Source organism: Euprymna scolopes, chromosome 41 (genome assembly GCF_053919585.1).
Source record: "Euprymna scolopes isolate OS-2025 chromosome 41, ASM5391958v1, whole genome shotgun sequence".
Lineage (NCBI taxonomy): Eukaryota > Metazoa > Mollusca > Cephalopoda > Sepiida > Sepiolidae > Euprymna > Euprymna scolopes.
The window spans coordinates 27,276,568-27,296,978 of NC_136522.1; the positions used below are offsets into that span (position 1 = coordinate 27,276,568).

Below are 20,411 nucleotides of genomic sequence, written 5' to 3' on the forward strand. Positions count from 1 at the left end.
CAGGCTACAGCTAGTATATATATATATATATATATATATATATATATATATATATATATATATATATATATATATATATAACTTTCTCGTTTACAAGAGGCATGGACACGTTTAATATAGATAGAGAATTTATTAGATGTGTTTGCACCTCTTTGGAGGAGGCTGACACACTTGATTTGTGTCTGGCAAGTTTGAAATAGCGTCCTCACTGCTAAATTCAGAGATTGAATATCGCACCCCTTAAGAATTTAATCAGAAAGAAATTAAACCAACCTGCACATGTAGTCACCTGGGGTACTGTAACAGTGTCCACCATTTTCGCAAGGAGAACTATCGCAAGTTTCTTCTTTCAGCTGACAATATCGCCCTTTCCCGTAAGAACAGTTACAATAATTATATCCTTCTTCATTAATACATGGAGCACCATTCTTACATTGAATCCAATTACATTCGTCAACATCCTCCTGCAATTAAAAGAAAATGAAACATATTTTTATGTTTTGTTTTTTATTTATATGGGATAGACCCAGCCTTATTTGGTTTAAAACACACAGAGATTTGTTTTAAAATTATGCATGTCAAGTGCTTGATTTTATGCAAGGTGATTTCTTAAAATGCTTGCCCTGAAATCGTTAATAAGATTCACAATCTTTTCAAGAATGCAACCATATCTAGAACAAATGAAAGTTCATCTATGTCTTGCATGTTCATCAGCGTAATTTTATCGCCATTCAATGATAAACATGGAATGGCGGCAAATTGTCGATAACTCTGACACACTCTGCCTCTAATTAGCATTTCATTGATTTGAACTATGATGCTCCTTTTAAGTTCAGTAATAATCTGAGAATTGTTATTGAGTATCTGTATTATTTGGATTCTTTGGACTACTGTTCTCATCTTGAGTGTTATTTTCACAACATTTTGGCCGATGTAACCTCCAACCTTCTTCAGGTGTATCTTGTCGAACTCGAGAATCTTTCTGCCAAACTTGGGAATCTGCACAGAATTTTTTTTAACATGCTCGTTCCGTCAGCCACGACTGGGTCCTAAGTAATTCACAATTGTGTTTTGAGTGTTGCCGCACTGAGGATTGAACCTTCAACCTCCAGGAGAGTATCATTTTACAACTGAACCAAGTACTGTATCCACTACTCCACGATCCCTTGGAAATAGTAGTACAAATAATCCAAATAATTCCAATAATCAATTAATTAGTTAAGACAATAACAAGGACATCAAATATTCTCATTTCACTGGCAATCGATAAGAAATTTGTGGATCATGTCTTGTTTTGTTTACTCATTACGACTCAACATATGCCTTTCAATCGTAGACGTGTCCCTTTTCTTCTTGAGATTCTCATGGGTGGCTCTGTATTTGAGGAGAAATCCACTCTAAAACTTCTTGGTCTTTTTTTCACATCAAATCTTTCTTGGAGTTTATATATTAGATCCATTGCTCTTTCTGTTTCTCATAAAGTTAATTCTCTTTATCGCTCTAAACATTTTCTCACACCCGGGACTATTCTTTATCTCTTCAAATTTACTATCAGACCATGTATAGAGTATTGTTGTCATATTTGAGCTGGTGAATTTTTGTCCCATTTGAAGGTTATCTCTCTCTCTCTCTCTCTCCCTCTCTCTCTCTCTCTCTCTCCCACAGACGTGGCATTATCTGTTATTCAGAATTGTCTGATATATTCCCTGTTTTTGTTCCAGCTCGTTTGATTTGTTGGTTTAGTGGTTTTCATCAATTCGCTGTTTTGATACTTCATTGTAATGCAGCCTCTTCTGTCTTTTTGATAATCATTTTCCATTCTTATAAGCTCTTTACATCAAATGGCTTCACGCCTTGGCTAGGGCGTTTTCCATAAAAAATATTCCGTGATACTATAGGCGACTCCTCCCCACAGAGTCAGGAGATTGAGTAACGATAAAAAGTGAGCCATAAAAAAGGTTAATAAAAGTTTAAAAAAAAAAAAAAAAACTATGACTATGTACCAAATTTAATGCTAATCTGAAATATTTGAATTTTCAAATGCGAGGTTATGACGGTATTATTCTCCTAAAAAATATTTTAAAACATTCCAAAGAAACTGAAATTGTGGGAATATTCATTAATTGATGCTTAATACCTATTGTTAAAATTTGACAAAATTTGGAGGTATCTGAAGTTTCACGATGGGCTTCCACTCACTATTTTTCCTTTTGTATAATACTAAAACTAAGCAAACAAAACCCACTTCACTTTTGGTCAAAATCCATAATATAATTTTGATTCTAGAAAAGGTCTAAAATCAAACACTTAAGATTAAGGGGTCTTGAGAGCATATTCAAGTTCATGGTATTTTGTTTACTTGGTGTCTAATGAATATATTTTTCAATTAACGTGATAAAGTTCGACAATACTAAACAAAAAGATTTTCATATCATTTGGATGTTACAGAATTAATAAAATGTATGCACTCTTTAAATGTACATAACTTTAAAATTTATTATGAATAATATTTATTTTTATGTGTGAATAATGGTTAAAGCAAGACTAAACTATGAGAGAAAAATCATTCTAACATGTATTGTAAAATATTGCAGCAGAGCATGATCCCCTCCCTCCAGAAACTGGGTCGCAGAGTAGTGTTCCAGCATGACAATGACCCAAAACACACCCCCAAGACACCCACTGCTTTGCTGAAGAGACAGCCAAGCATGTCTCCAGACTTGAACCCAATAGAACATCTTTGGGGCATCCTCAAGCAGAAGGTGAAGGTGCACAAAGACTCAAATATCTGCCAACTCTACGACGTCGTACTTGAAAAGTGGAAGAGCATTCCAGTGGCTACATGTAAAGCTCTGATAAACTCCATGCCCACGAGAGTAAAGGCAGTTTTGGATAATGATGGTGGACACACAAAATATTGGGAGTTGACATGTTGTATGTTAATATTGACAACTTTTCATAAGGATTATACTAACTTTTGTGCTTTTAATATCTATATTTTGAGTTATTTTGAGAGAAAAATAAATTAACTCTGTTATATATGTCCAGACAAACTATTTTTCATTGTTTCAAAAAATAATTTTTCAGTGTTGTCCCATGAAGGGAAATACTTAAATATTTGAAGAAATTTGAGGGATGTACTCACTTTTGTGATACACTGTATATGCATAAAGGTGTTTTCTGGCTCTGACTTTGATATTAAAAGCCTACTTTTTCTATTTAACAATTATCAAAACGAACTTCTTAACATATTCAGTCATTAATATGCAAGATACCAAATAAAAGTTTTCTAATTTGCATATTCTTTTAAAAACGAACCTTAATTAATTAGTTATTAATTTTTTTATAGTTTCTTAGTGGATCATTGTTTTTTTTTTTTAATTATTCCGCCCAATTCTATTTATGCATATTTCTATATCGTGCATAATTATTTAACATTTAGGATAAAATAATTTCAGCAAATCACCATGTATTTATATGTATCTGTATATATAAAAGTGATCTTGCCTGTATATTTCCAGAAATTCTCTACCAAACTCCTCTTTGAATTTTTGGGCTCCAGACTGAAACTTTATATATAAGGTATTTAGACATGTGGAACACTTTCGATTTGGTTTTTAGCCGGTAAAATCGCCGCTAAGTAGTCAAATTAAAAAAACACATTGACCTTGGCCTAGAGCACGTTGACAAATCCTATTTCTTTCGACTTGACAGTTATAAATTAAACAAGGTTCTTTGCCAATTTCGCATACGTATGGATTTAAGTCATACGCTACCAGACAAGACTAGAAAGCTGTATGTTTTGGTTTCGATTCCAGGTAATGGCAGTCAAGTCAATTTTTTATTTTTACTTTTGAAATCATTTTCTATCTATTGGGTACAATATAATACTCGACAGAGAATTGACTCTATAATAATAAATACAAACTCTACATGTATTAAAATATAATATTTCAGCGTATTTTACGATTAGGCAACGCCGGGCAGCCTGCTAATCTCTCTCTCTCTCTCTCTCTCTCTCTCTCTCTCTCTCTCTATATATATATATATATATATATATATATATATATATATATATATATATATATATGAATAAAAATAAAATAAAAATACCAGCGATGGTTGACGTTATGCAAAAAGAAAAACCGAATGAATTTATGAAATGATCAACGTTTCGTCCCTATTGCAGAGGACATCTTCAGGATATTAAAAGGAAAAATGTAAAAAAAAAAAAGAAAACGATCATAGACCATACGAAAATGAAAAGGAAACAGTGTTAGAACCCTACCCATATCGGGAAGGTTGGGTGTTCAATGTCTATATATACAGTAATTGTCTGTATTTTTTAGAGGAGTTTTCATTGATTGAGATTGTCGGACTGACTTCCTCATCTTGGTTGTTATAGTCACAACGTTTCAGGTGTTTTGTATCGAACTGGAGAACCGTTTGTTAGGAGTATCGAACCCAAGCCTTTATTATTATTACGGTGGTACCGTGTTCGAACTCCAGCTTTGGGACATAGTTGCTGATTTTCTGTTTTGAATGTTACTTTTCACTGCCTTCGTTCAGGATTGAACTCAGCACCTTTGGGTAACTGAACTTTGATACAATGTCTAGGACTACTCGGCCATATGTCACTAGGACAATTCTTAGTTGGTTTTTGTTAATGTTAAACCTATGTTGTTATTCAAGGTTTTCTCTCTCTATCAGAGGTGTCAAATGGCATTCAGCCCTATGCTTGATTTTCTCAGTAGGTTGATATGTCCGAGCATGTGAGCAGTTTCTTTTAGTTTTCTCATTTTCCAGTGGGTCTCTCTGTTTATTATTTTTACTTCATCCCATAGGGGGGCGATGGTCTCCCGTCTCCATCCAAACATGGTTGGCTATACCCGATTTTTCCGTCTCCCCTTTAGTTACCGCTTTTCGGTGTTCTCCCACTCTTACTTTAAGGGGGCGGCATGTTTCACCCTTGCAAACCTTTCTGCAACTGCATGGGATGGAGTATATGCAGTTCATACACTTTTAAAAATACGTTAAATAAATATGTACACTATTTTTTCTCCCTAGCTTTTCTAGATATACTCCTCATCAGATCGGAAACCGATCTGAGTTCATAGAAAAGTACATAGAAAGACCACACACAAAAACGATTATATTCACTACTACTCGCACCACAATGATAAAATAAAGACTGGCATGATTATTGTTTTTTTCTTGCATGCCTTTAGAATATGCAGCCCCCAATATCTTAATGAAGTTTAAAAAAAACTACAGTACCCATCCTATTTCATTTCCTACGCAAATAAAAAAGCTACGAAAATACACTATAATATAAACAGACAGAAAAATAAAACAAATACCTCACTATTAAACATACATCTTTTCATTCCCACCCACTCTAAAAATACAAAAATCTACGACACTCTTAATAGACTTGGTTTTCACTTGATACAAACAACTTCCACAACAATAAAACAGACATTAAAAACTACCAAGCACTCTCCCTAAACCCTCACATCTGACGCCGGTATATATTCTATCCCATGTAACAATTGCAAACAAGCATACATAGGTGAGACACGGTGTAAATTGAAACTAAGACTTTACGAACACAGAAGAAATATAAGGAATGGTAACGCCCTAAATGCACCCTTTTGCTATTATGCAGAACACAATCATTCATTAAATTTAGATCATGAGAAAATTATAAAATACGTGATAGATAGAGCTAAAACACTTTTAGAGTCAGCACTAATATTAAACACTAATACTATTACGCAAAGAAAGGGCTTCTACTATTTAGCCCCTAGTATAGGGAAAATAATAATCAAAGAACAAAATATCAAAACAGATCATGGTTAACCATTTTTCCTTAATCTTTAAATAATTCAACAAAATGAATAAGTTTAGAGAGAAAAAAAAGAAGTGTACATATTTATTTAACGTATTTTTAAAAGTGTATATAGAGACATTGAACAACCAAACCTTCCCATACACACACATAGTTTCCTTCCCGATATGAGTAGGATTCTAACACTGTTTCCTTTTCATGTTCGTATTGATCGTTTTCTTTTTTTTTTGCATTTTTCCTTTTAATATCCTGAAGATGTCCTCTGCAATAGGGACGAAACGTTGATCATTTCATAAATTCATTCGGTTTTTCTTTTTTCAAAACAACATATATATATATATATATATATATATATATATATATATATATATATATATATATATATATATATATTAGCATGGTTGCCCAGCGTTGCCCGGGTGTGAGGTGTATGCAGAGCAACAAAAAAAAAAAAAGAACGGTCAATTTTTTAACTTTGACCCCTATTATAACCCCTTAACATTTATTATTTAGGGCTCTAATCAAGGTATTAAGTTAGATCCATGTCCAAGGAACCTATATCTAAAATTTCAAGTGTTTAGAACCAAAATTCTCGGAGAGGTTTGGTAGAGTTTTCAAAAGTCAAATCGTTGAAATTTGACCCCTTACAATCAAATTTCTGACCGAAAAGCGATTACATAGATTTTTCCAAATCTCAGTACCCTGTATATCAAATTTCAAATCTGTAGACTAAAAATTGACAGAGTTATTGCGTAGGGAAATGTACACAGACAGACACACAGACAGACACACAGACACGTTTACTTTTATAGATATATATACTAGCATTGGTGCCCGGCGTTGCCCGGGTATTTGAAGGTGTATGTTGAGTAAAAGTTCTCAAAGGTCAAATTATTGAACTTTGACCACTTAACAGCCAAATTTCTCGCCAAAAACCGATCACGAAGATTTTTCCAAATCTCAGTATCCTGTATATCAAATTTCGAGTCTGTAGACTGAAAATTAATAGAGTTATTGCGTAGGAAAATGTACACAGACACACAGACACGTTCACTTTGATAGATATACTAGCATCGGTGCCCGGAGTTGCCCGGATGTTTGGAGGTGTATGTTGAGCAAAAAAAAAAAAAAATGTCAATTTTTTAACTTTTACCCCTATTATGACCCCTTAAAATTTATTATTTTCGGCTAAAATCGAGTTATTAAGTTAGATCCATGTCCAAGGAACCTATATCTAAAGTTTCAAGTGTTTAGACCCAAAATTGTCGGAGGAGTTTAGTAGAGTTCTCAAAGGTCGAATCGTTGAACTTTGACCCCTTAACAGTCAAATTTCTGACTAAAAACCGATCACAAAGATTTTTCCAAATCTCAGTACCCTGTATATCAAATTTCGAATCTGTAGACTGAAAATTGACAGAGTTATTGCGTAAGGAAATGTACACAGACACACAGACCCGTTCACTTCTATAGATATACTAGTCCTAGTAGTTAACTAAAGATGATCATCCCATAAGAAAACCGAAAAACTAATAGGGAATTAATTAAAATGTATGTTTAAAAGAATATGCAAATTAGATATTTTGCAGATTAATTCAATTTCATGACCCATATATAAGAAAATTGTATTTTCTTTTTAAATAAATGGAAAAGAGGGTTTTTAATATGAATATCAATACACACAAAAGAAAAACGAATTCATAGGAGTATAGATAGATATATATATGTAGAGTCTGCAAAGGTCAATTTTGTTAACTTTGACCTCTTGGCAGCAACATTTTCATCCAAAAACTGATTAAAAAACTTGATGCATATCTGAATACTTTTTATGCAACATTTCAAATGTTTATACCAAAAATTAGCTTAATAGTGTGCTAGAGACTGCAAAGGTCAAGTCTTTTGAACTTTGACCCTTTGGAAGTCAAATTTCTGCAAAAAGTCGATTAAAAAGCTTGCTCTATGTCTGAATACACTTTATGTAAAATTTCAAATGTTTAGACTAAAAATTGGCTGAGTAATTTAGTAGAGACCGCAGAGGTCATTCTTTTTAGCTTTGACCCCAATACTGCCCCCTTAGCATGTATTGTTTTGGGCTCATATCGAATTATAAATTAAGATCCATGTCCAAGTAACATATATCTAAAATTTCAAGTGATTAGACCCAAAATTGGCAGAGGAGTTTGTTAGAGTTTCCAAGTTTAAATCGTTGAACTTTGACCTCTTGCCAGCCAAATTTCTGGCCGAAAACCGATTAAAAAGATTTTCCCAAATCTCAAATCTCGAGTCTGTAGACCGAAAACTGACAGAGTAATTAAGTAGGGAAATACACACACACACACACCCACACCCACACCCACACAGACGCTTTCACTTTTAGAGATATACTAGCATTTATGCCTGGCGTTGCCCGGGTGTTTAGATGTGTATGTTGAGCAAAAAAAAAAAAGTGGTAGCAGGAAGGCAGGCTCAAACCCGTACCACAAAAGATGAAAAGAACGGGAAAAAATCTGACGTCTTTGCTGTTACGCCCACCGCAAAACCGGAAGTGACATAAGTTAAATTAAGGCTAGATAATCGAAAGAAGCGGATGACTTTCAAAACTATCAGCAAAAAAGCGACCCCCCCACACACGCTATAGAAAACTACCCAGTTGAAGGTGAAGATATTAATGTTTTTAGCCAATTTTTCGATATTTGTCGTTTGAATGGTCGAGTTCAAAACGATACTGATATTGGTAAAATCCGTCGGCTCTGTCGAAAGTTTTAGGCAGACATGCAAACATACATACATACATACATACATGATGATGATGATTGCAACGTCTTGTCAGACGAGTGCCACTTCCTCAGTCACTGAAAGTCCATAAGCCCGAAGATAACCTTTTTTTTTTTAGTCCTGCCAGCGAATTCACACACTCAAGCAGACATGACATTGAAGACGGTCCTTGGCATACACACATACATATATATACATATACACACATACATACATACATATACATACCCATAAACATGCACACATGCACACATCCATACATCCATACATACACAATACATATAACACATACATGCAAACATGCACACACATATACATATATATGCATGCACATATATACTATCATATACAAATACATACACACATATACATACATATTCACATACATATGCGTACATATGTATGCACATATACATACATACATACACATAAAGTTACCTACATATACCTACGCATACATATATATGCACCTATACGCATACATATATATGCATATATACATATACATACACACAAATATATATACGTATATACATAAAAACACACATAAACATTTATACACAATAAATGAATAAATAAATAAAAATATATACACACACATACATACATATACAAATAGGTATACATACACATACAAACACTAGTACATATATTAACATACATACATACACATATGCATATATAGAATGATGGCAGATCAATTATTACATGCTTCCAGCATTTCAGGGCTACACACATGACACTTTTTCCATCGCCACGGACAATTTTTATAAACAAATGCCTGAGGAAGTATCTATACAAAGATGATGTTACAGAGTTTTAGCTTTGTACGACAGCTAAGTCTCTCTCTCGGTTCAAAATGTTGAGACCCAGCAACAAGCATGAGCAAGATAGCTAGCAGCAAATCAAACTGCAGACCAGCTTAATGCAGGTACTGGTCTCCCGCTTTATGTATTTTTTTTTAATCAGAGATTTGCTTCACCCAGAGGGGTTGCCTTAACAGGGCTTTTGGGAGTCCTCTCCATCCCACACACATATCGAAATAAAGATATACACGTACACATACAAGCATGCATACAAACAGATGCACGCAAACATACATACGCAAGAACAAACACATATGACAACATGCACATACACTCAAACATTCATACATACACGCATGCACATACATATGCTCACACACATACACATACACGTACATGTAGAATATATATGAAGGAGCATTTATAATGATGATGATGATGGTTGTTACGAATAGATGAATTCAACATGAATAAAAGAGTAAAACAATCCCAAATACACAGAAGATAGAATACATACATACATACATACATACATACATACATTTATATATTGGTAATTAAAACATTTCGATCCAAACTGATTAAAAAGCTTGCCTTATCTCTGGATACCCTCTATGTCAAATTTCAAATGTTTAGACCATAACTTGTCTGAGTAATTTGGTAGAGACTGTAGAGGTCAAAATTTTTTTAACTTTGACCCCTATTATGACTCCTTAACATTTACTGTTTTGGGCTGAAATCAAGTTATTAAGTTAGATCCATGTCCAAGGAATCTATATCTAAAATTTCAAGTGTTTAGACCCAAAATTGTCGGAGGAGTTTGGTAGAGTTTTCAAAGGTCAAAGCGTTGAACTTTGACTCATTAACAGCCAAATTTCTGACCGAAAACCGATCACAAAGATTTTTCCAAATCTCAGTACCCTGTATATCAAATTTCGAATCTGTAGACTTTAAAGTTACAGAGTTATTACGTAGGGAAATGTACACACACACACACAGACACACACACAGACACGTTCACTTTTATATATATATAGACTAGCAGTTCAACCAAGCTTTGCTCGAGCCCTATGTAATATTCATAACTTTATATGCATATGTATATGTATATATATTATAATGTTTGACTCATTGTTGGATTGTGTAGTGGACTTTCGGTCAGTGTTCAAGTTGTGGATAACTTGACAAAGACTAAAGTTACTTCTCATGAAAGAGGAGAACTATTTATGGCACAATGGGAGATTCCATTGTGCACACATGGGCCAGTCTATTCTTTGGATTGTGATTGGCTGAATCACCTGATTGGATATGCTTGTACATAAATACAAGCCCTCAGTCCAGCTCAATCTGGTGTCTGTCTTGTGCATAAGCTGGACCCTTGGTAAGTGTTGCTGCTATTATTATTATTGTTGTTGTTGTTGTGTGTTATTGACTAACACAATTCTTTTGATTATTCTACATCTCCCCTCTTCCCCCCCCCCACGAGTAGGCTGGGTTGTGTGAGAGGCATATCTCTCTTTTAGGCCTAGTTTGTTGTGTGGTAGTAACCTAGAAAGAGCTCGGGGAATTCTTGATCGAAAGCGTGGGGATATATGTGTGGTTTGTTGTTGGGGTTTGGTTGCTGTGTATGTGCTATTACAGGGAGATAGTGGGAGATGCAAGAATGTAGTATCGCTTGAGAGAATTGTCGGTCCTAGTGCTGCACTTGGTATTGGGGTTGGTACAGGCTTAAGTTCGCATTTTCTGAGGAAACGGCAGTTCCTAAGTGTGTTCCTTCCGAATCCGTTAACCCTGATTCGGTATTGTCGATCTGGTAGGGAACTGATGATTTTGCCCGTTGTGTTCCATCTGCGATTGCCTGGATTTTGGATGGCTACAGTGTCACCAGCTTGTAACGGTGGAAGGTTGTGGGTATATTTATTGTATCTTTCTACTATTTTTGCATTGCGGTGGTGGAGCATTTCCTCGCGATGTTGTGCCGCTGACACCCATTCAGGATGAGGCTTGTAGAGGATTGGCTGTGAAGGGATCGAGTCATGTAGTCGACGGTGAAGTAATAATTGAGCAGGTGATAGGCCAATGCTTTGGATTGGGGTATTCCGATACTGCAAGATGGCCCGGGCAATACTGTCATTGTCCAAGGAACCGTGGGGGCTTGTGTTTCCTTTCACAATCCTCTTTGCAGTTTTTACTGCGAGCTCTGCCCTGCCATTGGATTGGGGATACGCAACAGAAGATAATCTGTGCCTAACACACCATGTTTTCAGAAATTCTTGGAACGTGCTGGAAGTGAAAGGTGGGCCGCCATCGGTGCTGAGTTCTTCTGGGGCACCATATGTTTGGAACAGTTGTCGGCATATGGACATCAATTTGGTTGTAGTAGTGTGACTTGATTCTAGGCGGTATAAAATTAGCCAACCAGTTAGCCTATCTGCGCAGGCAAGGTATGTGTGATCTCCAATATAAAAAATATCCATGACGATTTGTTGGAATGGCCACTCTGGGGATCGTGTTAGAATGATAGGCTCCCTTGGTTGACTAGGTGCGATGGTTGAGCATACCATGCAATTCGCCCTAATACTGCGGATTGATGCATCCATCCCTGGCCAGTACACCGATTCGTTGGCACGTGCTTTCATGCCAACTACTCCTTGGTGTGCAGAATGCAGGCAGTTTAGGACCTTTTTTCGTTGTGTTTTGGGGATGACGATCCTTCGATCCAACAATACTAGACCATTGTCAGTGCTAAGGCGGTGCCTCACCTCCCAATACTCACGGATTTCGGGCGCAGTGAGATTACGTGTTTTTGGGGAGCCTTGCTGTATTGTGTCTATTAATTTGTTATATTGTTGATCGCCACGACCTGCTGAACGAATTAGGTCTGGTGATATCATGGCTATATTACTGTTGTCTGCAAATGTTGCTATTAAGGCTGTTGACTCTGTTATATTGGTTATGTTGTTCGACTCCAGTATATCCATTTGAGAGGGTTTTGTTGGAAATACATCGAGGAGGGCTTGCACCATCGCCACTGGGTGGTGGGATACTGCATCAGGGTCTCTGTGCCACTTCCCGGGGCAATGCTGTATGGTAAATCTGTATCTCAGGGTCTTTTCCTTTAGTCTAAAGAGCCGGGGGTTTTGGATCTTGCTCAGATCACGATCGCCAAATATCCCCTTCAGAGGTTCATGGTCTGTGACCACTATGATGTTTGGAGAACCCATGACGAACATACGGCATTTCTCCAATGCCCATGCTATTGCTGCTGCCTCACCCTCTATTGGTGCGTATCTGCGCTCAGCATCCATGCAAAATCTGCTGCCGGCATATATCAGATGCCAACCTTCGGAACAGCAGATTGGGGCTTTTTCCATGGTACATTGGCAATGTTTTTGTAGGAGTAGGAAGCCCATTCCTTCTTTGCTCCAATCTGGAGCAAGGCAAGTTGCTCTGTCTTTGTCGAATGTTGCTACCCCATTCTGGACTAGGTGAATTATAACTCGCTTGGAATCTTTGAATGCGTCTTCAAGGTTTTGATTCCAAGCAAATTTGGAGTTTTGTTTGACGAGGTCCCGAAAAGGCACCATAACTGGACCCAGTGAATATGCCCAGGCTACTTGGTTGACAAGCCCAAACCATGATCTGGCATCAGTAATTGTCCTTGGGACTGGAAAATCCTGTATCGCTTGTATCATGGACTCAGAAGGGGTCACTCCTGAAGAAGTTATCTGGAGGCCTCCAAATTGTACGACATCCTGACAGAATTGGAATTTGTCGGTGTTGAGCACAATTCCATTCTTAGCACATTGGAGCAGAAAATCGAAGGTATGATAAAAGGCTCCCTCAATGCTAGAGTCATATAGCAGGGTATCGTCTACTATCTTCACCTTGTGTGGGATATCTTTTATTATCTCATCGTATCTGCGAGTGTAAGCATCCCCAGATGCGACATATCCTTGAGGCATCCTAAGATACATGTATCTTCCCCACTCAGTTATGAAGGTGGTTAATGGTTGAGATTCTTTGTCTAAGAGAATCGAGTGGTATCCATCAACAGCGTCTAGGACTGTTTTCTTTGTTCTAGGTGGCACTTGCAGTGCCAACTGGAATGGCGACCCAGTATGGTGGGTTTCTCGCTTGCATTGAGAGTTAAGGTGTTGGTAATCTATTGTTCTCCGTGGATTACCATTCTTTTTGGCAGTTATTACCATAGTACTGCACCAATCAGTAGGCATACCCACGGGTACTGGAGCTATGATACCTTTTTCTACATCCTTCCAAAGGGCTTGTCTTACTGGTTCCTTGAAGTGGAAGGGTACAGGAATTGGGTTATGCCTGGCTTTAGGGATTGCTCCCTCTTTGAGGTGAATGTGGGCAGCTGGGCCGGACATGGCTGGAAATATCCCATCTTTGTTGAATGTCGTTTTGGCAAACTTTTCTAGGAGCCAGCTCTTAAGTTTGCCTATGTTATCTTCTGTTGCGGGAAAAGGGAGGTTTTTGGGGCGATTTGGCAATTGATCTACACACTTTTTAGACTCGGTGTCTACCTCTTCATGTACGTCTGCTAAAGGGTTTGGAAAATGTTTGTGCAATATTCCCACATCGATGCAGGCTGCTCTGCTGAGATAAAGCCGTTGTATGCCCTTGCATATGTAGAGGGCTTGTTTATTTGTTTTCCCTCTGACCACAAACTCAACTGGTAGCCAATCCTGACACATGAGTGTGAAACCTCCAACTGTTCGTATGATCTTTCTTGATTGGACAAGACTAATCTCTGTGAGGCCCATTTTGATTAAATGCTTTGGTCCCCCAAGACAAATGGCGGCACCACTGTCGGGAAAAACCTTTAGCATTGTACTACAACTCCTAGGGATATTGACAGCTTGTCTGGGATCTGGTTTTGGTGAGAATGGGATAACTGATGCATTTATTTCAGTTAACAGATCACCTTCTGTAGTCATAATGGTGCCCCTCATTTGATCGAATGTGATATGGGCCATGAGTGTATTCATGGGAGCTTCTTGGTCTTCAAAACTTTTTATCACTGCCGGGCGATATTTCTTTGTCCAGCACACTGCTGAGAAATGGTTAAGTTTCCCACAAGTGTTGCACATTTGATTCCATGCCGGACATGTTAAATGGCGGGCACTTGTCCTTGGAGTACCGTGTTGGTGACTACCACAACCTATGCAGGTTTGACGGGGTTCTTTATCAGCAATGTTATCATTGTGAGTAGCAGTAGAGCTAGTGCGAATATTGCCTCTGCTAGTCCGTACAGCACTGTTTTTTTTTTTTTTGCGATACATTGAGATCCGGACTGTAGCTATGTCTGAGGTATCAGTCATTGCAGTTTGGTCCCGTAGTGCAGACTCAAATGCCTCAGCATGACAAATATTTTGGTTGAGAGTTTTTAGCAACCCGGCTTTTGCCAGTAGATCGGTCTGAAGCGTATCATTCGATATCCCTTTGATAAATTGGTCCTTGATGTAAATGTCGGACAGGTCGTGATCGCAGTTGGGGCATGAGAAATTACAGTCTATGGCCGTGGACCTAAGACGAACAAGGTATTGTTGGATGGGTTCATCTTCATGCTGTGATATAGATGCAAATGTCATCCGATGGACCATGGGATTTGATTTTTGAGTTACCAATGCTTCTGTCATCTCTAGCAGCTTGTCTGGGTTGGTGGTGAAGAACTTAGGGTACGTATTTATGATTGTGTTTTGAACGGATTCATCAGCGCAACTGTATAACTGGGTATTGGCCTGAGAAGTTGGCATGTCCGTTATTCTGGTGAATACTTCCCAGTCAATTCGAAATCTTCTGAATTGTTGAGGGGTCATTTCGAGATGAAGTTGGGGAGGCCTGGCAGCTGGTGCCTTAGCATAGGTGGTCTGGGTAGCGGGCTCCTTGGCTTGTCGAAGGATAAACAGAGCTTCTCCCATTGTTGTGATTCCCAATTCTCTTAGCATCGCTCGATCCATTACTTGAAGGTTTTCTTTCCTCAGTTTTTCCTTCACAAAAGTTGCAGCGTAGCTCTTGGCGGAATCGGCAGCAATGCCTGCTTTGAGGAAATAGTCTTCCCAATCTTCTGTCTCGAATCCTGTTCGTAGCGCCATGTTGGATTGTGTAGTGGACAAGTTGTGGATAATTTGACAAAGACTAAAGTTATTTCTCATGAAAGAGGAGAACTATTTATGGCACAATGGGAGATTCCATTGTGCACACATGGGCCAGTCTATTCTTTGGATTGTGATTGGCTGAATCACCTGATTGGATATGCTTGTACATAAATACAAGCCCTCAGTCCAGCTCAATCTGGTGTCTGTCTTGTGCATAAGCTGGACCCTTGGTAAGTGTTGCTGCTATTATTATTATTGTTGTTGTTGTTGTGTGTTATTGACTAACACAGTTCTTTTGATTATTCTACACTCATGTCCAAGTAGCCTACATCTAAAAATTCAAGTATTTAGTTCCAAAATTGGCAGAGGAGTTTGGTAGAGTCTTCAAAGGTCAACTCTGTAAACATTGTCCCCCAAAAACTTTTTTCGCCCCCCCCCCCCGAAAAAGAAGCTTGATGCATATCTGAATATTTTTGATGTAAAATTTCAAATGTTTAGACTTAAAATTGGCTGAATAGTTTGCTGGAGACCGCAAAAGTCAAATCTTTTAAACTTTGACCCCTTAGTAGCCAAATCCTCGGCCACAAACCGATTAAAAAGCTTGCTCTATGTCTGAATACACTTTATGTAAAATTTCAAATGTTTAGAACAAAAATTGGCTGAGAGATCAAATTTTTTTTTACTTTGACTCCAATTTTGACCCCTTAATATTTATTGTTTTGGGCTCAAATCAAATTATAAAGTTTGATCCATGTCTAAGGAACCTAAATATAAAATGTCGAGTGTTTAGACCCAAAACTGGCGGAGGAATTTGGTAGAGTTTTCCAAGGTCAAATCGTTGAACTTTGACTCCCTGACATCCAAATTTCTGACCGAAAACTGATTAAAAAGATTTTCCCAAATCTCAATACCCCTTATGTCAAATCTCGAGTCTTTATACTGAAAATTGAGTGAGTAATTAAGTAGGGAAATGTACACACACACACACACACACACACACACACACACACACACACACACACATACACACACAAACACACACTCATTTTCACTTTTATAGATAGATATATATATATACTAGCAATTCAGCACGGTTTTGCTCGGGGCTTATCTACTGTTCATAACTTGCCCTATGTTTGAATACACTTTATATAAGATTTCAAATGTTTAGACCAAAAATTGTCTGAGTAATTTCGTAGAGACCGCAGAAGTAATTTTTTTATAACTTGGACCCCAATTTTTACCCCTTAACATTTATTATTTTGGTCTCAAATCAAAATAAAAAAGTTTTACCTATGTCCAAGTTACCTACATATAAAATTTCAAGTGTTCAGACCCAAAATTGGTGGAGAAATTTGGTAGAATCTGTAAAAGTCAACTCTTTCAACTTTGACTTTTTGGCAGCCAAATTTTCGCCCCTGAGTATCCGTTATGCATAAATTTTAAATGTTTAGACCAAAAACTGACTGACTAGTTTGGTAGACACGGCAAAGGTCAAATCTTTTGAACGTTGACCCCTTGGCAGCTCAAATTTTGACCCAAACCGAATCAAAAGCTTGTCTTATCTCTGAATACTATATTGCAGAGGTTAAGTTTTTTTATCTTTGACCACAATTTTGATTACAGTTAGAATATCTGCACTAGAACAGGCTTGCCTAAATCCATATTGATTGTCAGACAGAAGTTTAGCAGCTGTAAGGTGGTGGACTAGAGCTTGATTAATTAAGGACTCAAATATTTTGGCGAAAAGAGGGAGGAGGCTAATTGGCTGATAATTTAATGGGTCAGTTCTTTCGCCAGAGATTTTGTAAACTGATACCACAGAAGCAGTTTTCCAGCAGTCAGGAAAGCAAGATTCGTTAAGGCATTTGTTAAAGAGTTTAGAGAGAACTGGAGCAACTTCAGCAGAGCATTTTCTTAATAGCATAGTCCGGATGAGATCAGGTCCACATGCTTTTGAGGTGTCTAGGTTTTTTATGATATCATGTATTGAGAAGGGGTGATTTTCAGATCATCTTGTGTGGCATTTGTCTGCAGAGGAAACTCAGGGAGAGAATGGCTTGCTCAGTCCAAGGTAGAGTTTGAGGCAAACTGACGGGCAAGCATGTTAGCTTTCTCAGTTGCTGTGCAAACAACCTCATGATTGTTGGATAGTGGGGGTATTGTTGATTGTCCATTATATACTACACTATTGTATATTTTCCAGAAATCACAAATTCCTAATTTCAGCACTTCAATGCGTTTCCTGGTGGTTTTAGTATATGCACTCTTAACTGTTGTTATTTCTTTCTTACAATTACCTGTACTGTCAGTCGGAAACAGCAACCAGCAATTGTCAAACAAGTACCCTCAAACCTGTGCTACAAGAGTGACCCAGTCCAACTATGTTAGTATATATGGTAAACAAGCAATACTAATGTTACAGAAGAAGAAAATGAGGCAAATGTGGGGGACAGCATTCATTGCCCTAGTCAGGAAACAAGGCTAATCACTGGGTGTCTCTAATGAGTCCCTTCAGCCACACCTTTGCTCCTGGCTAATAGGCAAAGGATGAGTATGGAAGCTGGGCGATAGCCAGAGCCTATCTACTCCTTAAGCAGTTTAGGTTTGCAAACTGGTGATTTGATTAAGTCACCAGCTCCAGTACTGAGGAGGCCTCCCTCCCCCGTTTGATGCCAAGATGTATGAGATCAGTGGCACAGATTTACAAATCAGAGTTTTCTTTCTCCTAGATGGATGATCTGACTAGATCTGCAGGTCCATCAACACTGAGATGATTTTCCCTGCAGTTGGTTTCAAAGCAAAGTATTTCTATGCCGCCGCATGGACGGTTAGGATTAATAGTTAGTATCAAAGAATTAGTATCTGCTTTGAAGTTACACTCGTCAGAATAGGATTAAGATTGGAAGATGTGGTTACGTTTTGAAAGGAGGTATGTATGAGTATGGCATGTAGATTTAAGGTTAATATCTTCTAGGATTAAGAAAAGATCAAATATGGTTTATGGATTAGTGACTAATTGGAAAATTATAGTATAAGGGTTAGGTTGTGTTTCGAAATGTGATGTAGGTGTTAGTTTTCATGTAAAGATAATCACCAGTTCTTTATACCATGTCATTGAAAGAAAGATATAATTGCTAGTTAATATAGATCACTTATAGTCTGGACACAAACTGCGGCTAATAGTATCTATATATTAGGTATCTATTTTATAGTATGTGATTTTCTATCAGCTTGAGGAGAAGAGCAATTGTTTTTTGTTTTGTCCAGTTGAAACAGGAGAGATAAATTTACTAGAATACAGCATTAATATACAATATAGATATACAGAGATTTAGGGAGAATTTAGATATATAAGGATTTTTAATGTTTATCATGCAAAACAGGCAGGCGTCTTGAGGGTAAAGTATTATCACTTTAAAGCAGACATTTAGAAATAACATTTGTGCCAGTTATTTTAGTAACATACATCAGTAGCAATATGCTTGTGGCCAGTATAGGCCTTATATTTAAACATTACACTTAGTCATAAAATGATAAATTATGATTTCCAAACAGAAGGAAGCAGTATAAAGCAAGAAAATAGGTTTGGTGAATAAGCAATAACTTAATTTCTTCCTAAGCAGTGGTTTGCATCATTTAGCAGTTTTTCTATGGTTTTGCTTTTATTTTTGAAGATATATCATATTTTGTACTGCACTGTAATGTTTCTACTTCATCAAGGTATTTCAGTCTATCGGATCAGTGCAAATCCTGTAGGACAGCTGTTTTCGTTTTGGTTGGGAAACAATCGGATTGTAATCTGAAAGTTATTCAGTTCCTAAATCAAATGGTATTTGGCAATTGGATTAGTCAAGGAATTAAAATCTTATCTAAAAAAAAAACAAAAAAAGAAAACAGCATAAATCAATAAGAAGCAACCCATGGGTTTATAGCCCTTCATTGCTTTTTCTTTTTTCTTTTTTTTTTTTACATAGGAGCCATCAATTATCAAGGCCCACAGGCAACGAGGATAAGGGTTAATGAATGTACAGTAGTCAATGGGACACTATTGTAGTAATCGTTAGCAGTGGAAAATTGGTAAATCAGATTACTTAAGGGGATGCTCATCAAGAATTTGTTTATGCTTGACTTCAATATGACCAAATTGTAGTCAGCTGGAAAGCAGGAAAACGGAAGAGAGTTCCACAGAAGTATTTTTCATAGAATCTACATTTAGGTTTAGGCACAGATAAAGAGTGGGGAAAATTATTGATAGTGGTTTTGGCTAGACGAGTGTTCTTCGTGAAAGTTTAGCGAGGGGGGACCATAGATTGGAGTTCAGATGAGCACCTGCCATGAAAATATAAAGCAGAGACAGGCTCACAACGTCTCTTCTGTGGGAAAGAGGTTGCAGGGAAGAGAAAAGAGCACCCCCACCCCCCGAGTAGGCTACAAAGTATATTTTGAACTTTGTCGAGGCAGGATAAGAGTTTTCTAGCAGCTCCTACTCAGATGTGGCAACAGTACTCCATCTTTGGATGTACCTGGCTCTTATATAGGTAGAGAATTACATCAGCAGTGAGATATCTACTTGAGTGGTAGAAAGATCCCACTATTTTTCCAGCGGCCTTGGCAACAGATTTGAGGCATGTGTTCCATGTCAGATTAGGAGTAAAGGTTAAGCCCAGAAGCTTGTCAAAACATGAAGCCTTCCCATGAGGAGAGCCATTCATTTCAATTGATGCCAGATGAGGATCAGAGCGTTGATGATGTAAAGATTTCCCCATTGTATCACATGCTCCAGATCAGGAGGGAGAATCAGAGAGAAATTAGTCATTTATAGCCTTTCATGTGTTGCTATAGATGGTAGTGTCATCA

General features: G+C 37.4%; 1 protein-coding gene across 1 annotated transcript in view; it reads right to left on the bottom strand.

The window, feature by feature from the left end:
* Window positions 1-263: 263 nt before the first annotated feature.
* LOC145266443 (uncharacterized) overlaps window positions 264-20,411 on the bottom strand; it is a 202,355-nt gene continuing 182,207 nt past the window's right edge. The window contains exon 11 of the mRNA XM_080122120.1: window positions 264-464. Coding sequence (XP_079978246.1) covers window positions 264-464 — 201 coding nt within the window. The remainder of the gene's footprint in view (window positions 465-20,411) is intronic.